This window comes from Saccopteryx leptura, chromosome 5, assembly GCF_036850995.1.
Source record: "Saccopteryx leptura isolate mSacLep1 chromosome 5, mSacLep1_pri_phased_curated, whole genome shotgun sequence".
Lineage (NCBI taxonomy): Eukaryota > Metazoa > Chordata > Mammalia > Chiroptera > Emballonuridae > Saccopteryx > Saccopteryx leptura.
Genome location: NC_089507.1, coordinates 81,448,527 through 81,462,022, shown reverse-complemented (window position 1 = coordinate 81,462,022; position 13,496 = coordinate 81,448,527). Strand labels below are relative to the sequence as shown.

Sequence of the window (13,496 nt, the reverse complement as noted above, 5' to 3'; positions counted from 1 at the left end):
GATGACACGCAGCCACATGTGGTCGCATACCAGAGAAGTGTGGGGCTGCATGCTGAGAAGGATGTTTCATCCTCGGCTCCTGCACAGCCAGGTGCAGTAGCCAAGGATAAAACATTTGCTGTAGTGTAGACACTTTGTGCTGGAGGTCTGTAGGCCAAAAACAACAGAACTCCGGCACAGAGCGTCTAGTTCTGGGACTTCCGGTTAGGCCATTAGGGGATCTTTGACCTCACTTCTGGCCTGCGGAGCAGGGAGCAGCGGAATGCCTCGGGGGACACATCTCTTGGGGCCTGTGATCGCCATTACCAGCAACCCCATAACCACAGCAACCATCATCCAATCTACTGTTCTGGGGTGTCCTGGATTTCTAATTGACCATCATTACTGAGATAAGTGAGGGGGAGGCTGGAAGAGGTGAGGGCCTGTGTTATGGCTGCCGTTTCCCGCCATTAGAAATAGAGGCAGCCATCTTAATTTATATAAGATGCAATTTGCAGAATTTCAAGACAGCATCTGGGCTCAGGGATTGTCAATTTGAGGTCAAAGCTTGAGAATCTGGAAAGGTGCCGCTTGGAGAATCAAGAGTGCCACTACGAACAGGAGGTTTGGAGTGCCTGGAACCGATTACCAGACACTTTTAGCACCCTGAAAAATATAGCAATGGCTTTACTCACAATTTTTTCCTCTACGTACTTTTGTGAGACCTTATTCTCAGCGTTAAATAATATCAAAACCAACAAAAGAAACAGATTGACAGATGAAGTTAGTAGCACTTGCTTGGGCTTGAAGTGTACAAAATACCAACATTCAATTGAAGATTTAGCTAATGAAATTCAGCAACAAAAAGTCACTAATAGGCAGGTTAGTTAAAGAATTCCCCTCCCCCTCACTTATCTTAGTTCACGGCACTCCACACAGTAAGTTAAAAAATATCAAGACCAACAAAAGAAACCAACTGACAGATGAACAAAGAAGTCACTAAGCAGGTAAGTTAAATAATTAGTTTTTGGTTTATTAAATACAGTTATATATTACAATTATACATTTTTGTTATTTAAACTATAAATATCGCAAAATTATGTTTTTTTTCTCGAAGTGACACACCAACCAAGTTATGCTCCGTATTTTGGTGAATTTTGACACACCAAGCTCAAAAGATTGCCCATCACTGCCATAGAGTTTGGTTCTTGGAATCAGTTAATTTATAGGTAGATTACTTTAATCCTGTCAGGGACTGCTTTTAGGATTTGTTAGGCAGATGTATTTCACCTGATTCCTAGTGCATGGTCATTGTAGAAGTTCATCTGAAAGTGAGGATTTCCACCCACCCACTGTGGTTGTATCTGAATTCAGTCTTCTTCATCATGTTCAGCCTTGAAGTCTTAGCTCAGTTGTTCTTGGCTGGGCCGCTCAGAGTTGCACTCTGAGCATCCCAGTTTAGGAGTAAACCAAGGACCTGTGAGAGATTTTTAGATAGATTTATGAGGCTCGATCCTCTGCAGCTTACTTTTATCCTGTCCCCAAAAGCCCACCAGCCTTGTCATTCCTAATGTTCCCAATTTTCTTTATTCATTGAGAATGTCTCTGTAGGGAGACCATTCATTTTAAGCTAGAGGGGCAAGAAATGGCATTTAGATTATCATCTGTATGAAGACTTAAATCGATTGTAATGAGGACATACTGTTAAAAATGGTGATTTTAACATGGACTACTCTGTAAATTTTAGGGCTTTAACTATGTGTAAACATTTAAATTTACTCAAACAAGCCAGTAAGTTACAGTTGGGTATATAGCACTGTGATCGTTGACATTACAGTTGTGAGCAAGATCAAGACATAACCCCTGCATTGAGTGACTCAGGCTAGAAGAAAGTAGTTCCTGGACATAACATTCTGCTAAGAAAAATGTAGTTTGCAAAATAAGTACTTATCACCTATCTGCTCCGAGATCTTTTAGATCATGTGCTGGTTTACATAATCTTGCCAAAGTGACCCTGTATCTGTTGTTTTGCTGCTTCATTTTAATTGATAGTCAAACTCTTGTGTGGACCGTGCCCCCCTCCCCACTTTGTATCTGCTTCTGGTGACTTTGCTTGGCTCTCTGTTTTGTTGCCACCAGTTTATAATAGGATGAAGCGCCAGAGGGAGCAGTGTGGGGAACACCAGTTATCCCCAGGCTCCTTCTTTTCGGACATGATATGACAATGTTAATTAAGTCTAAACTAGCCCGACCATGTGATGGCACAGTGGATAGAGCGTCGACCTGGGATGGTGGGGGACAGGTTTGAAACCCCAAGGTCAGCGGCTTGAGCCGGACTCATTTAGTTGGAGCGCAGATTCACCAGCTTTAGTGCGGGGTTGCCGGCTTGAGTGTGGGATCAGAGACATCACCCCATGGTCACTGGCTTGAGCAAGGGGTTACTGTCTGAGCTGGAGCTGCCCCCCCCCCCTTAAGGCACATATGAGAAAGCAATCAATGAGCAACTAAAGTGCCGCAAATACGAGTTGATGCTGCTTCTCACCTCCCTTCCTTTCTGTCCCAGTCCCCACTAAAAAATAAAAAAGAAAGTCTTAAGTCTAATCTAGAAAACGATTTAAGTACAAGCCTTTTCCCATAGGGCCAAATGGAAATGACCAAAGTTGCTCAACTTTTAAGTTACTGTATGTTATAACAGTGTGATATGAAGGCAAGGACCTTCATATATAGTATTGACTTGATCACTTCATGAAATTTTTTTAAAATTGTAGAATAGTTATACTTTCCATAGTTTAGTATATTTAGTATATTTTCTCCCCTTCCCACTTTCATATATAGGTGATTTTCTTAGCTTTGGTGCATGGTCTCTAATAATCTTGCTGATAATAAAATATATTAGTGGAAGATAACTATATATAGAATCATTGTTATTTTTAATTTGAGAAATCCTTTTCTCTTAATGAGGATATGTTAGAATGGAGAGTCTGCAACTTTTCTTAGAGGTTTGTCATGGTCTATTTTATGAAATGTTTCTGTAATTCTTTAAGAGATAATATTGGGGCCTGACCTGTGGTGGCGCAGTGGATAAAGCCTCGACCTGGAAATGCTGAGGTCGCCGGTTCGAAACCCTGGGCTTGCCTGGTCAAGGCACATATGGGAGTTGATGCTTCCAGCTCCTCCCCCCTGTCTCTCTCTCTCTCTCCTCTCTTTAAAAAAAAAAAAAAAGAGATAATATTGGCACTGTTGGTTCAAGTTTATTTAGAGTACTACTGTCTTAAATATGTTAAGAAATTTTAAATAATGTTTTATTATTTTCCGCCAGGAAACCACCCCTACTCCTAATCCCCCGCCTACAGAAGAAGAGAAAACAGAATCTAACCAGGAGGTTGCTAACCCAGAACACTATATTAAACATCCTTTACAGAACAGGTAAGCTTTCTGATATATAGTTTTCTGATTAGGCGACAAGGTAAATGGTGAATAGGACAGGTTTGGAGGGAAAGGTTCGATAAGATTAGTTTTAGATATGTCAGGTTCAGGGTTCCATTTTCACTTGGATGCCCCATGTCTAACAAGGGAGCTCAGAAAGGAGAACTGCTTGAGAGATTGGGTTAAAATTCAACAGTAATTGGTGGTGGTAAATTGAAGCCACAGTAGTAAAGTTCTTTTAAGAAGAGAACAAAGGCTTTGATATCAGCAAATAGGGGATCTTTCTTTCTTTGTTCCCTTCCCTTCCTTTCCCTTCTTTCTTTCTTTCTTTTTTCTTTTTCTTTTCTTTTTTTGTGGAGAGTACCATGAAAGGTATTGGTATAGAAACTATATAAATCATACATATATAAAAACGTCAAATATCCATTAGATTAAACAATAAAAAAGTCTAAATGACCATTTGATTGAATGATAAAAGAAAATCCTTGCTTAATGTAGGAGCAAGTTTAGTAGAGTATAGATCAGTGGTAGCCAACCTTTTTATACCTACTGCCCACTTTTGTATCTCTGTTAGTAGTAAAATTTTCTAACTGCCCACCGGTTCCACAGTAATGGTGATTTATAAAGTAGGGAAGTAACTTTACTTTATAAAATTTATAAAGCAGAGTTACCGCAAGTTAAAGTATATAATAATAATTACATACCAAGTACTTTATGTCAGATTTTCGCTAAGTTTGGCAGAATAAATCTTTATAAAACAACTTTCTATAGTTAAATCTATCTTTTTATTTATCCTTTGTTTGCTCCACTACCGCCCACCATGAAAGCTGGAACGCCCACTAGTGGGCGGTAGGGACCAGGTTGACTACCACTGGTATAGATGATGAAAAAAGTAGTAGTTTGAAGAGTGAGTAGAGTGTATAAAAATGTATAGAGCAGGGGTTCCCAAACTACGGTCCGCGGGCTGCATGCGGCCCCCTGAGGCCATTTATCCAGCCCCGCTGCACTTCCAGAAGGGACATCTCTTTCATTGGTGGTCAGTGGGAGTTTGGAGGTTGATTGGTTTGTATTTAAAACTAGTTAGCGGATGCATCCTGTGCTCCTGGAGTACTGTATGTGGCGGCACTGCAAAGCGCAGCATCGCTCACGTACAGTACTACTTCCAGTGACTCCGGATGCACTCATCACAGCTCCGGAAGTGCGTCATATCACTTGTTACGGCTAGCAGTGACAAATATGGAACCGGACATTGACCACCTCATTAGCCAAAAGCAGGCCCATAGTTCCCATTGAAATACTGGTCATTTTGTTGATTTAAATTTACTTGTTCTTTATTTTAAATATTGTATTTGTTCCCGTTTTGTTTTTTTTACTTTAAAATAAGATATGTGCAGTGTGCATAGGGGTTTGTTCATAGAGTTTTTTTTTTTTTTTACAGGGACAGAGAGAGAGAGGGGGGGATAGACAGGGACAGACAGACAGGAACAAAGAGAGAGGAGAAGCATCAATCATCAGTTTTTCGTTGTGACACCTTAGTTGTTCATTGATTGCCTTCTCATATGTGCCTTGACCGTGGGCCTTCAGCAGACCAAGTAACCCCTTGCTCGAGCCAGTGACCTTGGGCCCAAGCTGGTGAGCTTTTGCTTAAAGCAAATGAGCCTGTGCTCAAGCTGGCAACCTCGGGGTCTCGAACCTGGGTCCTCGGGATCCCAGTCCAACGCTCTATCCACTGCGCCACCTCCTGGTCAGGCCATAGTTTTTTTTATAGTCCAGCCCTCCCAACGGTCTGAGGGACAATGAACTGGTCCCCTGTGTAAAAAGTTTGGGGACCCCTGGTATAGAGCAAGAATAGGCAATTTGAAATTGGCTGTGAAGGAGAAAAGAGAGCTCTAGGGCAGTGGTCCCCAACCTTTTTTGGGCCACGGACCAGTTTAATGTCAGAAAATATTTTCACGGACCGGCCTTTAGGGTGGGACGGATAAATGTGTCACGTGACCGAGACAGGTATCAAGAGTGAGTCTTAGATGGTTGTAACAGAGGGAATCTGGTCATTTTTTAAAAATAAAACATCGTTCAGACTTAAATATAAATAAAACGGAAATAATGTAAGTTATTTATTCTTTCTCTGCGGACTGGTACCAAATGGCCCACGGACTGGTACCGGTCCGCGGCTCGTGGGTTGAGGACCACTGGTCTAGGGGATTTGGAGTTCGGAGGTTGGTTGGTTTGTATTTAAAATTAGTTAGCTGAGATTAAGATGAGTTTAAGTTTTCATAGTTACAGTGTAGTAGTTGAGTGGTAGTTCATTGTATGGTTTTTCCAATTCCTTTCCACCTCTTCCCAGTATGTTTGTTTTTACAGGCAATTCCCAGGTTACAAACGAGATAGGTTCTGTAGGTTTGTTCTTAAATTGAATTTGTATGTAAGTTGGAACAGGTACATTTGCCTATTAAATGCAACTTAAGACAGATGTTTGTCTTAAAACAGTATTTATTTTTACCTTTCTGTGCATATAAATACTTAAACATTTTTGAAATACAACCTAAACAATCTTGGATGTTTCAGAAAATGATGGACTTGTTGAGAGGATGAGACTGGTATTAAGAGTCGGTTTGATTCTGCTGCTGGAGTCAGTTTCTTTTTTTTTTTTTTGTATTTTTCTGAAGCTGGAAACGGGGAGAGACAGTCAGACAGACTCCCGCATGCGCCCAACCGGGATCCACCCGGCACGCCCACCAGGGGGCGACGCTCTGTCCACCAGGGAGCGATGCTCTGCCCCTCCGGGGCGTCGCTCTGCTGCTACCAGAGTCACTCCAGCACCTGGGGCAGAGGCCAAGGAGCCATCCCCAGCGCCCGGGCCATCTTTGCTCCAATGGAGCCTCGGCTGTGGGAGGGAAAGAGAGACAGAGAGGAAGGAGAGGGAGAGAGGTGGAGAAGCAGATGGGCGCTTCTCCTGTGTGCCCTGGCCGGGAATTGAACCTGGGACTTCTGCACGCCAGGCCGACGCTCTACCACTGAGCCAACCGGCCAGGGATGGAGTCAGTTTCTTGAAGGAGGCCTCAAGGGAGGTTTGTGCAGAGCTTTTCTTTCTTTCTTTTTTTGTTTTTTTTGTTTGTTTGGGGGTTTTTTGCATTTTTTCCGAAGCTGGAAACGGGGAGGCAGACAGACTCCTGCATGCGCCCAACCGGGATCCACCAGGGGGCGATGCTCTGCCCCTCTGGGGCGTTGCTCTGTTGCATCCAGAGCCACTCTAGCGCCTGAGGCAGAGGCCATGGAGCCATCCTCAGCCCCTGGGCCATCTTTGCTCCAGTGGAGCCTTGGCTGCGGGAGGGGAAGAGAGAGACAGAGAGGAAGGAGAGGGGGAGGGGTGGAGAAGCAGATGGGCGCTTCTCCTGTGTGCCCTGGCCGGGAATCAAACCCGGGACTCCTACACGCCAGGCCGACGCTCTACCACTGAGCCAACCGGCCAGGGCCAGAGCTTTTCTTTTTCTCATAATAAATGGCCCTGTAGACCCTCAGGCCTTCAGTAACTATATGGTAAACTTTGCTGAATCTCTCTGTATAAGGATCTTGTTCCTCTTAATTTTGCCATTCTTGCTTTAATGAGACAAGAAGCATTAACTAACTCTTCTGTAGAAAAAATGTTCAGTTCTAGAGTTTGTAGGTCCCTGTTTTCTTCCCTAAATGCTATCATCTGCAGCTGTAGTTCCATAAGGTCTTCATTGGTTAGTTCTTTGCCATAAGAGTCGAGTAACTATGATATTTTCACTGATGTCCAACTGCATTTGATTACCAGTAGCCCTTATGGCATTCTGTTCATAAGTATGAATTGTGTGTAAGTTGGATGTTTGTAACTTAGGGAGTTATTGTACTTAATTGTCTTTCTGGTTTATGTCATGAAAATTAACATGAATTTGCCTGACCAGGCGGTGGTGCAGTGGTTAAAGCGTCTGCCAGGGACGTAGAGGATCCAAGTTCGAAACTTCGAGGTTGCCAGCTTGAGCCGGAGCTCATTCATCTGCCTTGAGTGCGATGGGCTCAACAGCTTGAGCGCGGGATCACTGGCTTGAACACAGGATCATAAACATGACCCCATGGTCTCTGGCTTGAGCCCAAAGGTCGCTTGAAGTCCAAGATCACTGACTTGAGCAAGTGGTCACTTGCTCTGCTATAGCCCCCTGGTCAAGGCACATGTGAGAAAGCAACCAATGAACAACTAAGGTGCTGCAACGAAGAATTGATACTTCTCATCTCTCTCCCTGCCTGCCTGTATGTCCCTTGTTTGTCCTCCCTGTCTCTCTCGCAAAAAGAAAGAAAATTAACATGAATTCACCTGAGAGTTAATGATGGGAAGAAAATGACAATATATAAACATTCTAAGAATCTGGAGGAAAGTAAATTGGAATTGAGTTCTGAAAATATTTAAGTATTTCAATTTCTTTGATTACCCCCATACCTGTTTATTGATTTTCTTTAAAGATCCCATAAGTTTGTAATTTAATTTCATTTATCTAGAAAATATATTTTCCCTTTTTGGCCTGAATATTTTTTACCATTTCTTCATTGTAATGGTAGACCTATGGAAATAGTGTCCAAACATGTTTTATGTCATTTTTTCCCCCATAGATGTCCTGTAATATAGCATATCCTTTAGTGAGGAACATATTCAGTCTTTAGACAGGGATTGTCAGCTAATGAGTGAACTATCAGAGGTCAATAAATCCTTCCTCAGGAAAGCATTGTACCAAAGATATTAAATGGGAATAGTTGATTAGTGGGAATTTTATACAGTTCAACCTCACACTAGTACCAAAACCCTTAAAGTGTTTTTTCATCTTTCAAGGGTATTTTTAAAAAGCTAGCTCTCTGTGCCTTCTAGCAGTATGTTCTTTGTGTTGCTATTAATGTGGGAAGAAGTTACCAAGGCATATATCCCTCACAGCTTGTATGAAATATAAGAAAAGATTTCTGAAAAGTGGCTTCATCAGTAAACAAACTGATTAAATCCTAAAATGATGTTTTTGGAGATTTAATTTTCTCTATACACCCTACTTGTGTAAAATTATAAATATCATTTGGAAAAATATTCTAAGATGCTTTATGGTTCAGATTTTGGTAGTTTTCTCATTTTTATAAATGTTGTGAAATTTATGTTGCTTTCTTAAATGATAACCTCTAATTATTATTATTTTATTTATGTATTTATTTTTGCATTTTTCTGAAGTTGGAAACGGGGAGACAGACAGACTCCCGCATGCGCCCTCCTGGGATCTACCCGGCATGCCCACCAGGGGGCGATGCTCTGCCCATCTGGGGCGTCGCTCTGTTGCAACCAGAGGCATTCTAGCGCCTGAGGCAGAGGCCACAGAGCCATCCTCAGCGCCCGGGACCAACCCTGCCTCAATGGAGCCTTGGCTGCGGGAGGGGAAGAGAGAGACAGAGAGGAAGGAAGGAGAGGGGGAGGGGTGGAGAAGCAGATGGGCGCTTCTCCTGTGTGCCCTGGCCGGGAATTGAACCCGGGAATCCTGCATGCCAGGCCGACGCTCTACCACTGAGCCAAACGGCCAGGCCGATAACCTCTAATTATACAAGTAAATCAGCAAGTATATAAAGTACAAGTTTTCTCAATTTATATACATCCTTATATATTTTTGTGCACTTGTGTGAATATACCTTTAGGGTACAATTTCAGATTTCCTACCTTTAACAACCTTTATAAATACTGCCAAATTATTATATTTTACTAGCTTAGACTCTTAACAGTTTGAGTGTTCCTATTTCTCACATCTTTGCCAACCATTAGTCTTTATAATTGTTGCTAATTGTACTGTCTTAGTCTGATTTGAGAAAAACAATGCCTTGTTTTAAATTTGCATTTCTTTTATTAAAATTTCAAAACAACTTAATATTGTAGTAAATCATTTGTTTTTAAACAGACTGTGGACAGTCTTTTTATTTCTTTTGGGTTATCTTTTCAAGGTTATTTTCAAATATTATACTGTATATTAGTGATGCTAAATCAACCAAGATGGGGATTAGGATGAAAATGAGTTATCTAAATCATTTGGCTTTTAACATCGTCTGTGGAATTATATATAAGGTCTACCGGCAAGTTCTGTCCGTTTCTATCACAAGTTTCGACACGTAAGCACATGTTTATTTGGCGTATGTGTGCCTCTCTATTTTTATCACTTAATGTATACAAACAAAGTTGATTCACGTTAGTCTTATGTGTGAAGTAATAGTGTACCCATGGCTACGCCACTGTAATTTTTACGAATTTCAACAAGGAAGAAATGCTACAGAAACATGTCTGTCGCATCCACCATATTCCCCGGACTCAGCACCCTTCGACTATCACTTGTTTTTGTCCTTACAAAATTTTTTGAAGGGCAAAAAATTCAGAAATGAAGAAGATATCAAACAAGCACTGGTTCAATTTTTTGCATCAAAAGATAAAACATTTTTCAAAAATGGGATATACAAATTGCCCTCACGCTGGCAAGAAATCATTAATAATAATGGCAATTATATTATTTAATAAAGTTTATTGATGGTAAGAAAAATTTGTATTTTGTTTTATTCCAAAAACAGAACTTTCCGGTAGACCATATATATATATATTTCAGAGACTCCTAATTTTTTTATAGTACAGTATCACCCTTGCCTCTGGGTTTCATGTCAGTCTTAGGAAAACCCACACAATTATATTAATAGCTGCATAGTAGTCTCCTATATGGGTGTATTTTATTTTATTTAAATCAGCAGCTCTCAAACATTTTGGTTTTATGACCTGTTTATACTCTTTTTTTTTTAACCTTTTAAAAATTTTTATTTATTTATTTTTACAGGGACAGAGAGAGAGTCAGAAAGAGGGATAGATAGGGACAGACAGACAGGAAGGGAGAGAGATGAGAAGCATCAATCATCAGTTTTTTGTTGCAACACCTTAGTTGTTCATTGATTGCTTTCTCATATGTGCCATGACCGTGGGCCTTCAGCAGATTGAGTAACCCCTTGCTCGAGCCAGTGACCTTGGGTCTCGAACCTGGGTCCTTCCTCATCCCAGTCCAACGCTCAATCCACTGTGCCACCGCCTGGTCAGGCTTGTTTACGCTCTTAAAAATGATTGAGGACTCCACAGAGCTTTGGTTATGTAGATTTTAATTTTTTTAATGAAAAAAATATTCAAAATAAAATATTATGGGAAGAATAGCATTTTGTATATATTTTCAAGTACCTTAGAAGTTTATCTAGGTTTTTATAGCTGCTTCTGCATTCAGGCTGTGGGGATAAATTGTTTCGGAGAAAGTATAAGAAAATATGACCTCATACACGTATGTGGTTGGAAAAGGGAGGAGAGTTTTTAATAGCCTCTTAAAATAATTATGAATATTAAAAAAATAATAATTATGAATATTCTCTATGATACTAGGCTCTTATAGGTTAGTTGCAATGTAGAATCTGAAACTGTAAAGAACTTTTCTTACTGTGTTAAAATCCATTGGTTTATTTTGTATTGGAATGAACTTTTTACCCATACATGATTTTGTAACATCCTGGTCATTAGGAAAATACTGGTTTTAATAAGTTACACATCTTCCAAGTATTGACAGTTTTTATTAATAGCACTGAAACAATAACATTTACTAGTATCACTACTATACTCATCAGAAATGTCTATTTTAGTAAGTTGTCAAGCCAAGAGTGATTAGCTTCTGGGGGGGAAAAAAACCCCATTTTTTTTCAAAGCTCAAATTTCAAAAGGCTTACTCTGTTCAGTTTTCAAGAAATAACCATGGTTTATCAACCATTCTACCAAATTAAAATGGTGTTCCATGAATAAAGCTGATTCAGTTACCTAAGAATTGATTTTGATATGCAGTTGTTATGCTTTTTGTGTGTAGAATATGGAAAAGGAGTGTACACAGACTGAAATTCAATGAAACTAATAATTTTTACTGCTTCATCAATGGCATTCTTTTTTTTTTTTTTTTTTTTTGGTGGCCCATTAGCTTTAATCCTAGCATGCACCCGGCGGGCAAGAAGTACACATAGTGGGAAAACACTTCCCTTCCTTCCCATTCAGGGTTCCCAAAGCCACTGACTCATTTGAGTTTCTTAGAATCAAAGGTTTCTACCTCACCAGCCTTACTCACCTCTGTTCCCCATCTCCTTCTCTCTACACAAACTCTGCACAAACTGGCTTCTCCTTCAGTACTCTGCCATCTTGGCTGCTTCTCTGCTGCAATGCTAATTTCAGGAACAGATTGAGAGAGAGAGAGAGAGTGGCATTCTTTTTTAATTGATTTTTAGAGAGACCAAGAAACATCAATTTGTTGTTCCATTTATTTGTGCATTCATTGGTTGATCCTTGTATGTACCCTGATGAGGGATTGAACCCACAACCTTGGCATATCAGAATATACTCTGACCAACTGAGCTACTGGGCCAGTGCCATCAGTGGCATTCTCAACTGAAACTGACAGTGTTGCTATTGTAAGAGTTGGTGATAATGAAAGATACTGTGTCTACTAGTACAGTTTGGTACCAGCTGATTTACCAACCATTGCTTTTGCACCATTAATGCAGCTGTTAACACAATGTAAAATAAACTCACATCTTCACATTATTATGAAAATACCTTTTATTCATTAGAGTGCCTGAAAGGGTCTTAGAGTCCCCTAGGGTCTGCAAACCACACTTGGAGAACTGCTGATTTAAAAATTCCTTGTTGATGGGCACTTAAGATTTTCCAAATTTACCAAAATTAAGAACATTCTTGTACAAACATTTTTGTTTAGTCAGATCTTTGCATGTTTAATGGCTGACTGCAGTAAAAAGAAAGATTAAACTAATTTTATTGCTCTTTAAATTGAATTATACTGGTAATTGACTTATAACATATATAATGATTTGATATTTTATAATTATTGTGAAATGATCGCAACGGTTTAGCATCTGTTACCATACATCATCACAAAATTTTTTCTTGTGATAAAAACTTTTTAAGATCTACTCTCAGCAACTTTTGAATCTGCAATACAGTATTATTAACTGGTATCACCATGCTGTATATTACATCTCCATGATATATTTATTTTATAATGAATTTTGTATCTTTTGAGCTTCTTCACTCATCCCCTACAGACACCAATGTGTTCCAGGCATCTATGAGCTTTTTTTTTTTTTTTTTTTTTTTTTTAAGATTTTATGTAAGTGAGAGTGTATGGTATTGTCTTTCTCTGTCTGGCTTATTTCACTTAGCATAATGCCCTTAGGTCTGTTTTTGTTGTTGCAAATAGCAAGATTTCTTTCTTCATTTTATGGCTGAATAATATTTATGTGTATGTGTCTGTGTGTACACGTACCATATTTTCTTTATCGAATAATATTTATGTGTATGTGTCTGTGTGTATACGTACCATATTTTCTTTATCCATTTATCGATGGATAATACGTTATTTCCTTGTATTGACTATTGTATATGTGTAATGCTGCAGTGAACATGGGGGGGCAAATATCTTTGAGTTAAAAAAGTTTGCAGGCCCTGGCTGGTTGGCTCAGCAATAGAGCATCGGCCTGGCGTGCAGGAGTCCTGGATTCGATTCCCGGCCAGGGCACACAGGAGAAGTGCCCATCTGCTTCTCCACCCCTTCCCCTCTCCTTCCTCTCTGTCTCTCTCTTCCCCTCCCGCAGCCAAGGCTCCATTGGAGCAGGGTTGGTCCTGGGCGCTGGGGATGGCGCTGTGGCCTCTGCCTCAGGCGCTAGAATGGCTCTGGATGCAACAGAGTGATGCCCCAGAGGGGCAGAACATTGCCCCCTGGTGGGCATGCTGGGTGGATCCTGGTCGGGTGCATGCGGGAGTCTGTCTGACTGCCGCCCCGTTTCCAGCTTCGGAAAAATGAAAAAAAAAAAAAATTTGCAAATACTCTCCCCTTCCCTCCCCTGCCCTCCCCTCCTCTCCTCTCCCTTTCTTCCTTTTCTTTCTTTCTTTTTGGAATAAATACCGAGGGGTAGGATTGCTGAATTGTATGGTAGTTCTATTTTGAAGTTTTGAGGAAAGATTAAATTAATTTTAGAACTCCAGA

The 13,496-nt window shown here is 40.4% G+C and overlaps 1 protein-coding gene across 1 annotated transcript in view; it reads left to right on the top strand.

The window, feature by feature from the left end:
• The window catches only part of EIF4E (eukaryotic translation initiation factor 4E), a 57,343-nt gene that overhangs the window by 24,363 nt on the left and 19,484 nt on the right, over positions 1-13,496 (top strand). The window contains exon 2 of the mRNA XM_066385428.1: positions 3,299-3,405. Within this exon, the coding sequence (XP_066241525.1) occupies positions 3,299-3,405 (107 nt within the window). The remainder of the gene's footprint in view (positions 1-3,298; positions 3,406-13,496) is intronic.